We start from the raw sequence: 10,502 nt of genomic DNA on the forward strand, positions 1-10,502 counted from the left end.
GATCTCAAAAAATTCACAAGATTACGATAAATAAGATTATGCCAATTTTGAAAAAAAAAGCCTCAAAGAAAAGTTCAATTGGCTTGATATGCTAATTTTAGCCATCTAGCAATTAGCCCTTTATCCAACCATGCCCAAAATCTGATGCGACAGAACAAAAATCAACTAGGCTCGCCATAAAAAGGGCCCAGATCGTTTATACGTATGCTGAAGTTTGTCGTCCATTCTGGCCTTAACGAATTTTTGTAAAAGAATAGGTTCATTGTATTGTCCGGTACAGAGATCATAAACGAAGTAGCTATTCTATAAATATGTCCATGCATCAAACCAAGTTACATTCAGCTATTGCTTCTTCATTACTCGTTCCAAAGTCAGCCACAAGCCACACCACAACCAGGAAAAGAGAGATGTACCATATAATCTCGGTACAACTTTACAAGTGCAGTTCCAGAAGAACTTAGCGTATGGACATATTTATATAATAGAACTGTACATTACAAGTTTCCATCTTGCCGATCCCCTACAGGCCGCAGTAACCCACAGCTTTCAACAGCAACTGCATATGGTAACAGTAACACAGAAAACTTACATGTACCATATGGACTCTTCAGCAGGACTACAATAGTCCTGCTTACAACAAACAGCCAGTCGAGAGCTCTATTTCGGTCAAAAATATACAAGGAACCATACTATGTACCAACCGGTTCACCGGAAATGAGGCTTTCATCAGGGACAAGCATTTGAACCACCCACATTTTGTACCTGCCATGAGTGGATGGATATATGACAAAGGGTTCATCAGAACTCTAAAGCATGTGCGCCATCCACAATTTAAATTTGCGGACATAGAGATACACAATACAAGGTCCAATCAGATCTGTCTCAGATAGTCGCTTGCAGAGCTTCAAGTACGATTCTAGGCTGCCAGATTCCTGTATGTTCCTCCGCAGTGCAGTCAGTACAGCAGCTCTATCCAGGTAATCAGGAAACAAGCCCATGTCCAGCATCTGTATGAGTGTTTCTGAGGCATCTAGAATGAAGCCACCTTTGACATAGCCTCGCAGTAGCCATGACATAGATTTCTTCCTTCTTCCGGCACTGGTTGACTCAACTCCTGCAAGCAAGCGGCGGACAGCAGCAGCTTCCCCCTGAGAAGCACAAATGGCCAATACAACATCATAGAGCTGTGTATCAGGTTCTCTGCCAAGAAGCTTCATTTCCCAAAGTTGGTGCTCAGCTTCCAAGCCACAACCAGCACAAGTATACAATGACAGGAGCCTCTCATGCACAAGTCCTAGAACTTCGCTGCTGCCCTCTTGTACTGCCCAGTTCGATAAAAGAACACCATCACTTAACAAATCCGATTGATACTTTTCGATACTATGCATGCTCTCAGCATCTAGTTTAGAAATGGAGCCATCCTTCACTGATGAATTTAATCTTCGCAAAGCCTTTGAGAATTCTTTTTGCTCTTTAACCAAGGCAGTCAACCCAATGAGATAACTATACACCTCAGGTTTGAGCCCGGTCTCCTTAAATTCAATGACCAACTTGACAGCATTCCGATAGTCTCCATCCATCTGTCAGAAAAAAAGTAACACAAAAAATAGAACTTGAATTTAATAAACGTGTCATATGATAGCATTGGATGGCTTTTATAAGCAGATAGATTATATTGAATTCTTGATTTAACAGGTGTTTAGATACAACAGATGGCAGATTATGCATCATCCTTTATTATAACATTAAGAAGCATCATCGTCCTGAAGTTTGATTGGTATAATCTGGATATAATGAATCCATATCATGGTTGCCGGTTGGTATACTATGAATTACCTAGATAGAACATTTTGATTCTCGTATAACTAATGACATCTGTTTATGTTATCCAATGTCCAGACTCTCATTGCAGTTCATACTCTAATATCAAAATGAATCATTGGAATACCCTTCTAGCTGTAAGTTGAGTAAAGCCAAGGACTGCTAATCACATAGAAAAGTCTGTTGGAAAGAGCAGAACAGACATAGACTTCCTTTCGGGACAAGGGGACATGTTACTGCTGCACTTCTCATGGGTAACTACCATTGATTTCTTTCAGGTTTATTGGCGCCTTGTACAGAAAGAGGATATGCACTATAAGTGTTGGAGCTTGATCCGCTGCGTAGGAGATAGGAATGGGAGGTGGCTAGCCGAGGCTTGAATGCCCGGCGACGAACTGGTGGCACCATGCTCGGCGCCTTGGCTAAGGCTCGAACGCGTGAGGGAGCAACACGCCAAAGAGCGAGAGAGAGAGAGACACAATCTCTGGCTAATCTCTATTAATCAAATAGTGTTCCATACTTATGAGCAAATCCTAACAAACCTCTCCTGACTTCCAGGGAGTAACACCCAAATGAAACAAACTTCTAAGTGTTCGGATGCTGATAACAGACTACGACACCGCAGAGGTGGTGACCGCGCGCTGGCGCGCTGCGCTCCGCGGTCCACCGCTCAGCCACTGGCTCTGCTCAAGGTTCGGCTAGGCGGCGATTAGGCGCGATTAGGCGCTAGGCGAAGCCCGTCGCCTCGACTATGGCCATAGTCGCGCTTCCAGGCGCTGGGCGGCGCTAGGCGGCGCGGAGGCGCGCTGGGCGGCGCGGAGTCGGCGCGTAGGCGGGCGCGAGCGCGAGCGCGGCCAAATCGGAGAGGCGAGCGCGAGCACGAGCGCGAGCGCGCCAAATCGGAGAGCGCGCCAAATCGGCGAGCGCGGCCAAATCCCGCGCGGCCACGAAACGGAGGCGCGGGAGAATAGAAGGGAGCGCGGCGACCTCCCTGCTCCTCCAATCTCTTCCCCTGCTCCTCCATTTTGTTCCCCTGCTCTGCTGCTCATCCCCGAGGCGCCCCCCGCTGGTCCTGCTCCTCCTCCCGCCGGTCCTGCTCCTCCCCTGCTCCTCCAAGTTCGTCCCCTGCTCTTCCCCGACGTGCCGCCGCTGCCCTGCTCGTCCTCGACTGGAAGTCTGGAACACCTCCCCGCCGGCCACCCCAAGTCCCCAAGGTGAGCTCCCTTCCCTCCCAGCTCCTCCCCTGCTCATCTCCCCTCTTCGCTCTTTGCTGTTTGTTCAGTAGCATGCACATTAGCTGCTGCTCTTCTCAGCTGTTTCATTTGTTATTGTTAGTGTGTAATAGACTAATAGGGTGTGCTATGTGCATGCTGCTGCAATTGGTAGGATGTCGACAGAACATCCTGAACCAGCAGTGGCAAATAATCTCCTCAAAAGGAACTCAGATGATGTTGGATGGGAATATGGTGTTCTTGTTGATGCTAGCAACAAGGGCAAGGTGAAGTGCAAGCTCTGTGACAAGGAGATGAGAGGAGGGATTTATAGGCTGAAGGAGCATTTGGCTCATGAAGGAAAGAATGTGAAGAAATGCCCAGCAAGAACACCATAGGCTATGGAGGCTAAAGAGAAGTGCAAGAAGGCACTAGCTGATGCAAAAAGAAAGAGGGAGGAGAAGACTGTTCGTGAGCTAGAAATTAGAGAGGAAGTTCATGTCTCTAGGGTTGGAACAGATTCTGATGAAGTCACCTGTGTTGGAAGTTCAGAGCCCCACAAATTAGGACCCATCGACAAATGGACACGTGTTATTGATCCTAAAGCAAAAGCAGCTGATTCTTTCAAGCAACAACAGCTGAACAAGGATCTTTGGAATGAAAGAACCAATGAGGTGCACAAGTACATTGCAAAATGGGCCTATACACATGGTAAATTGCTAGTATACTATGCTGTTTTTACATTTCAAAGTTCATTAGATGTTTTTTCCTGTACAGAACACTAATTATGCTTCTTTTCAATGTTGTGTTGGCAGCTATTGCTTTCAATGCACTTGATAATGATGAGTTCAAGCAAATGTGTGAAGCAATTGGACAGTTTGGTCCAGGTTATGTACCTCCAACTCAGAATGCACTGCGAGGGAAGTTGCTGGAAGACGAATATGAAAGAACAAAGAGTTTGCTGCAGGAGCGTGAAGCCGAGAAGATGAAAAATGGTTGCTCTATTATGACTGATGCTTGGTCAGATAGGAAGAGGAGAAGCATAATGAATGTGTGCACCAATTGTGCTGAGGGAACCTCCTTCATCAGCTCTAAGGAGATGTCAGATGTCTCACATACCAGTGAGCTCATCTTTGAACTTGTGGACAAAGCAATTGAAGAGATTGGTCCAAACAATGTGGTGCAAGTAGTGACTGACAATGCCTCTAACAACATGGGAGCAAAGAGGCTATTGGAAGAGAAGAGACCACACATATTTTGGACATCTTGTGCAGCTCACACAATCAACCTTATGCTGCAAGGAATTGGCAACATGCCTCGGTTCAAGAAAGTGGTTGACCAAGCAAAGTCATTTACCATATTTGCCTATAGCCACACAAGGACATTGGAGTGCTTGAGATGCTTCACAGAGGGGAAAGAGGTAGTGAGGCCAGGAGTGACTAGGTTTGCTTCAAACTTTCTCACTTTGGCTAGCATGCAAGAGAAGAAGGACCAGTTAAGGAAGATGGTGGTTCATAGTAAGTGGGACACATTGAAGGATGTGAAATCAAAGAAAGGAAAAGAGGCAACAACAACTATATTGAGTCCAAGCTTTTGGAGGGATGTGAAGCTAACATTGGCTGTTTTTGAGCCATTGGTCAAAGTCCTCCGTTTGGTTGATGGTGATGTGAGACCATCCATGGGTTTCGTTTATGGAGAACTACTAAAGGCAAAGAAACAAATCAAAGATGCCTTTGGAACTGTTGAGGCTCGGTTCAAGGATGTAATTGCTGTTGTTGACAAGAAGATGAATGGAAGACTTGATTCCCCATTGCATTTGACAGCCTATTTGTTGAATCCTCACTATAGCTATAGTGACCCATCAATATTTGATCAGCCCAAAATATCAGAAGGGTTCATAGCTTGTGTTGAGAAATTTTATTACCATGATGAGGACATGCAGCATCAGGCTGCCAACATTGAACTAAAGAAGTTTCAGAACAGAGAAGGACCCTTTAGCAAAAAGCTTGCTAGGACTTTTGAAAATTTTGATTACAACCCAGGTAGAGGTACTTCCTGATTCCTAAACAACATGGCCGAAGGTTGTTTGCTGCTGTTTTCTGAACTAATAGAGGTGTTCTTTTTTTTATTTCAGCATCATGGTGGAGATTGTATGGATATGAAACACCAGCTTTACAGAAGATGGCTACAAGGATCCTATCTTTGACATCAAGCTCTTCTGGTTGTGAAAGAAATTGGAGTGGGTTTGAAGCGGTTAGTACCTAATATTTCATTTTCAGCAGCATTACAATTAAATTGTAGAAGTAGAACTAAGAATCCTCTTTTTCAATTGTAGACACACACTAAGAAGAGGAATAGGCTTACTACAGCCCGCCTCAACAAGCTGGTGTATATCCAATTCAACTCCAAGCTGCTTAGTAAGAGAGAAAAGATCAAGTCAAAGAAAATCATTGATGTTCTTTTATCTAGTGATACATGTGAAGCTCAAGGTTTTCTCCAAGAAGGTGGGGATGATTGTGCATTGGTTGAATTTAGAGATGGGGAGGAAGATGAGATGGAAGGTACAGGGATACCTTGGTCTGTCATTGGAGAGGCAGTGGGAGCAGATGAACAGCTTGAGAGGCGTAGAAGTGCAAGAGTGAGGGAGCTCTATGAAGGAGAAGAATTTGAGTCTGAAGAAGAAGAGTATGAAGATGAGAATAGGGACTACAGTGAAGAAGAAATATGATATGGACTGCAGCTGTGTCACCTTGTTTATGTGTCTGTGTGCCTTCTTTTATTATTTGTGACTTTGTGAGACCTGAACTAAGAACTATGTGTTTGTGCTGTGCTTTATTTATAAATTGTGTTGTGCACTTCTATTATTGTCCTATCCACTTGTATTGTAATCACCAGCTGGAGGTATGGTGTGCTCATGGATGGGAGGCTGCTGAAATCATCCAGATAAGTCACAATTTAGTGTCCTATCTAGCTGTCTATTGAGTATTAAGTTATTGACTAATACTAGCTGTAAAAATGTGTTGCAGTTGCAGCCATGCAGGAGCTAGGAACAGGCAGGAGTAGGACTCAGGTATGTCTACTGGCACAAATACTGTGAGTCTGTGACTCATATATAGTAGTTATATACATATATATATAGTCAATAGTCATATATATAATATATATATAATTTATGGCTATATTGCCAAAACGCCTAGGAAAACGCCTAGGAGCGCCTAGAACCGAGTACTCCCGACTAGGAGCTAGGCAATGGGTCAGCGCCCCGATTACGCCTAGCGCCTAGCTGAACCTTGGCTCTGCTACGGCGTTGATACACCTTGCCCACCATAACAATAAGTAACATATACTAACAGAGGTTTCTGCTCTTCCTATTCATATTTAGACATATACTTTGTATCCATTAACAGGAATGCTACAATGCCTGTTAAACTTTAACACCCACAACCAAACATCCCCTAAATTCCATGGGACAAAGTAAACAATTGCTAAATGATTGAGGCATGGGAGCATAATTGAAATTTGGTATTAAGCATGCGCTAGATAATTAATTATCTGTTTATACGTCATTGGATGATACACATATTGATTTATTTCTAAGACAGCTGATAGAGATATAGAAAGTTACACGTAAATAAACATGTGGAACATGCTGACTACATTATAGCAGCACCCATGTGCTGGCAACTACCACGAAAGACTCAATTAGGAACACATGATATCTTAACAAGATTTAATAGGATTCAACCACAATATGAGTAGTCTGCTGCAAACAAAGATCACTGTAAACTTTGAAGTGCCACATACACATGCATTATTATTTTATTAATTTATAATGGGTGAAAGGTCTTATACCAACAACTCAATACAGCTGGTCTGCCAACAACTTATCCAAAGGTACCATCACATACAGGACAAGAGAAGAGCTTAGAAATCAGAGCTACAGGGCAACAAGCAGAAATCAAGTTGAACATTAGTACATCGGAAACATATATTGGTATTGGTATCAGCAGCACATAATTTTAGAATACAATGACCCAATTGTAGTCATTTTGCAGTTGCAACTTGCAAGCAGTAAACCAGGACCAGTAATAATCGCTCAAAAAGTTGAAGGTTGAGACACAACAAGCGAAAATTAAATTAAAACGGATAAGAACAGGAATTGTGAGACGATACCATCATCTTCCAGGCGAGGTAGCCAACGGGCCCTCCCCGCTCGCCGTCGCCATTGGCAGAGCTGTGCTCCCCTCCTGCGGCGGCTCCGAGTCCCCCTCTCCTGAGCACGTCCCTGACGAACTCGACAGCGAGCTCCCTCTCCCCGCGGTCCCAGTAGAGCGCGACGGCCTTCTCCACGAGGCTGAACCCGGGGCGCAGCCCGACGCAGTCCATCTCCCCGAGCAGCGCGGCAACGTCAGCGACGTCCCCGCCTGCCCCCACGAGGCGCTCGATCCAGCCGCAGGCGATGGCGGCCATGAGCTCCATGGTCTCCCCGTCGACGCGGTTGGCGCGGCGGAGCCAGTCGAAGACCTCGAGCGCGCAGTAGGCGTCGCGCCCCTCCTGCGCGAAGTAGACGAGCACCAGCTGCAGCTCCCGCGGGGACAGCGCCGCGAGCGGGGCCTCGTCGGCCGCGACGGAGGCCGGCTCGCGCTCCAGGTGCTCGATGGCGGCGGCGAGGAGGCCCTCGGGCGCGGGCACGGTGGCGGCGGCGGAGAGGGACGGCGCCGCGGCATGGTCGAGGCGCAGGGAGCGCGGGGGCGGCGGGGGCCGGGGGGAGACAGACGACGCGGGGAGTCGCCGCGAGGAGGAGCGGGTGGATTGGGGAAAGGTGCCGACGGCCGCCGCAGCCGCCGTGGCGGTGGTGGTGGCGTGGGAAGAGAGCCGCCCATGGGTAGGGATGGGGAGGGCCGGAGGGGCTAGGGTTGGGAGGCGGGCATGGGAGTGAGGCGCGGAGGATTTGGAGGCCTGGTGGGTGTTGATGTGTGGGGAGGAGAAAGGGCGACGTGGCCCAAGCCAAGGAAGGGATGGCGGAACGGCGACGGCGACTGGGGCTGGGGGAGAGGAAGGGAAGAGTGTTCGGGGGGGGGAGGGGGCGGGGGCGTGGATCACGGACCGCCGAGCGGTTTGTGGCATTGCCCGTTCTTGCTGTGACGGAGATTTGCAGACTGATCACGTATGTGACGACGCCACGAGACCACGACCGTTAGAGCATTTCTAATAGTTTTGTATTTTCTTTTTAGTAAAATTTGTAATTTATTAAGTCTTAAATTAATATGGGAACCAAAGAAAGTTACCTCCAATAATTTAGCAAAATTGAGTGGCAAAACTCAAAGTGTGAATCCAGCGCTTATTTTTTCAGACCAAAATTTTCTTCGCGCCGTCGACTTCAAGGTCGAAGCAACAACCGGCACCAACATACAATCCCTAGGCAAACCCGATGCACATACTGGAAGGATAAATCCATAGCCATGACGGATGTACCTCCCCTACAGTCGGCTTGATGAAGATCGCCTCCCACACAGCCGGCGTTGATGTCCAGCGATGTGCGAAAGATCGCGGTCTCCAGCTTTCCGCGGAAAGAAAACAACGGCAGCAAGAGAACCACGCGCGGGGCTATGCAATGCCAAGCGCAATACACGGTTGACATATATGCCAAATCTAGCCAGGAATTTGCCAAGTTAACCAAAATGCAAAGCCCATCTGCCAAACCCTTGAATACAAGTTTTTTATTTTTTTTTACAAAAACAAGAATGCAAAGATCATTTACTCAATCCATATTGCTATTAGCAGTCGTTCTGTGGAAGCAACTCCTTGAATGAAAAGAAGTCGTTCTGGCTTGGATGCACTACTTCGAACGATGGTGCCCCTGGCTGCTTCGGCTTCTACGCTGGTAATTAATAGCTGCGACACGCCACACGCCGCATGTCGTTTGCACTCGCCAATAAGAACATGCGCGCTCGCTACAGCACACCATCTCCACCTCACGCCACACGCTGCTCACTGTTCGCACGCTCGCCGTTCATCACATGTCCGTGGAGGGGCTAGACTCCGTCGACCCCCGCAGTCCATCGAGGCACCGGACTCCATCGAGATGGAGATGGAGATTGCCAAAACGTGCGTGCGAACCTAGCCCTACATGCGACCAGCACAGTGCTATGCAAAATGAGCCAACAAAAATAGTACGTGGTGTAAGGATTCGAACCAACGACCTTGTGCATTAGGATGCAGAGGCGTAGCCACTTAGGCTACTCATTACTTCTGTACAAGAGGCAACCACACCACTATTTAATAGGGGCAGACATAAAAAAATACCCCTAAATTAATCACTCTTTGGCACTTCTTGGTAAACGTGATCATGTCCTAAATGACCTCCTTTGCTAGTATGGAGGGAGTACAAAACCGTTGAAGATGCTCTGCCATGTCTAGCACAGTAACACCACATGGGCACGGCGGCACTGTCTCATCCTTGATACGTGTATTGTAGTATTTGTTATTAGAAAAACGATACTTCGGCGCAATATTCCCCACGTGCCCTCTCTCTTCTCTCTGACTTTCTTTTCTGGCGAGTGGCAGTGTTAGAATTTGTAATAGATGGGATTCATAGACATGGAATATTTTTATTTATTTAATCAATAATAAGAGTACATGGGAATTCCTAAACATGATCCATACAAATATAAAAAGACATAGAAAATAGATTAGACCATCGGTTGGTGCGGGAGTCATGGATCAACTGGCGTTAGCGCCAGTGTCGTTTGCTAGCGGCGCCATTGCGTCGAGGAAGCTCCTTGGTGACGGCTCGGAAATTGAGGTGGTGTTGCTGGTGTCGGTGGCACTTCTCATCACTGGCAATGTCCTTCTCTAGATCAGATCAGTGGTGGAGCTCGTCGATTATGATGCCTAGGGCCACTGTCAAAGCATACATATTGTCTGCACCAAAGCAAGATAACAAAAGTAGCCTATAAATACATAGGTTGAGATGATTATCTCAATTTTAAATTTAAATTCACAACATAATAGATGGAAACATGAAAGTGGATAAAAAATTCACTCGCACTCGACCATCTAGGGTGTGTTTGGTCGGAGAGCATGGGAGAACAGAATTGTTTTATCCCTAGTTATGAGGATGGAATGGATCTATTCTTATATTTGGTTGGAGCAACCGAGCCACGACCGGGAGGGATGCATGAGTGTAGGACAATGGAAAGAGTCACATGGGCACATGCCAATAGGCGAAGAATTGTGCCTTTGCTGACCACCGGAACAACCACAAAGAAGGGCACACTCAAATGGAAAACAAAAGCAGAGCATAATTCTTAAGGAAACTATGAGCTGGAATTGAGAACTTGAGGAAACCATGAAGGAGCAACACACTACAAGTGAGCACCTAAAACAAGAGACGAGAGAGGATGATCGAAGCAACTTATGGTGATGACTATAGGCAAAAAATTTAAACATGAATACTCAGAGGTTTTG

At 46.5% G+C, this 10,502-nt stretch overlaps 1 protein-coding gene across 1 annotated transcript; it reads right to left on the reverse strand.

Moving 5' to 3' along the window:
- LOC8083744 (pentatricopeptide repeat-containing protein At2g30100, chloroplastic) lies at positions 287-8,159 on the reverse strand. Its single transcript, XM_002440873.2, has 2 exons — positions 7,206-8,159; positions 287-1,580 (listed from the first exon to the last, which is right to left on the reverse strand). Exons 1-2 carry the CDS (start codon positions 8,157-8,159, stop codon positions 807-809), a joined length of 1,728 nt encoding a protein of 575 aa, XP_002440918.2. The 3' UTR covers positions 287-806.

This window comes from Sorghum bicolor, chromosome 9, assembly GCF_000003195.3.
Source record: "Sorghum bicolor cultivar BTx623 chromosome 9, Sorghum_bicolor_NCBIv3, whole genome shotgun sequence".
Taxonomy (NCBI): domain Eukaryota; kingdom Viridiplantae; phylum Streptophyta; class Magnoliopsida; order Poales; family Poaceae; genus Sorghum; species Sorghum bicolor.

What these genes read in the sequence shown, in the direction of transcription:
- LOC8083744 (XM_002440873.2), bottom strand. Translation starts at nt 8,159, where the DNA reads ATGCCACAAACCGCTCGGCGGTCCGTGATCCACGCCCCCGCCCCCTCC. An exon ending in ACCTCGCCTGGAAGATGATG is followed by an intron (nt 1,581 to 7,205) that starts GTATCGTCTCAC and finishes TTTTTCTGACAG; the next exon opens with ATGGATGGAGACTATCGGAA.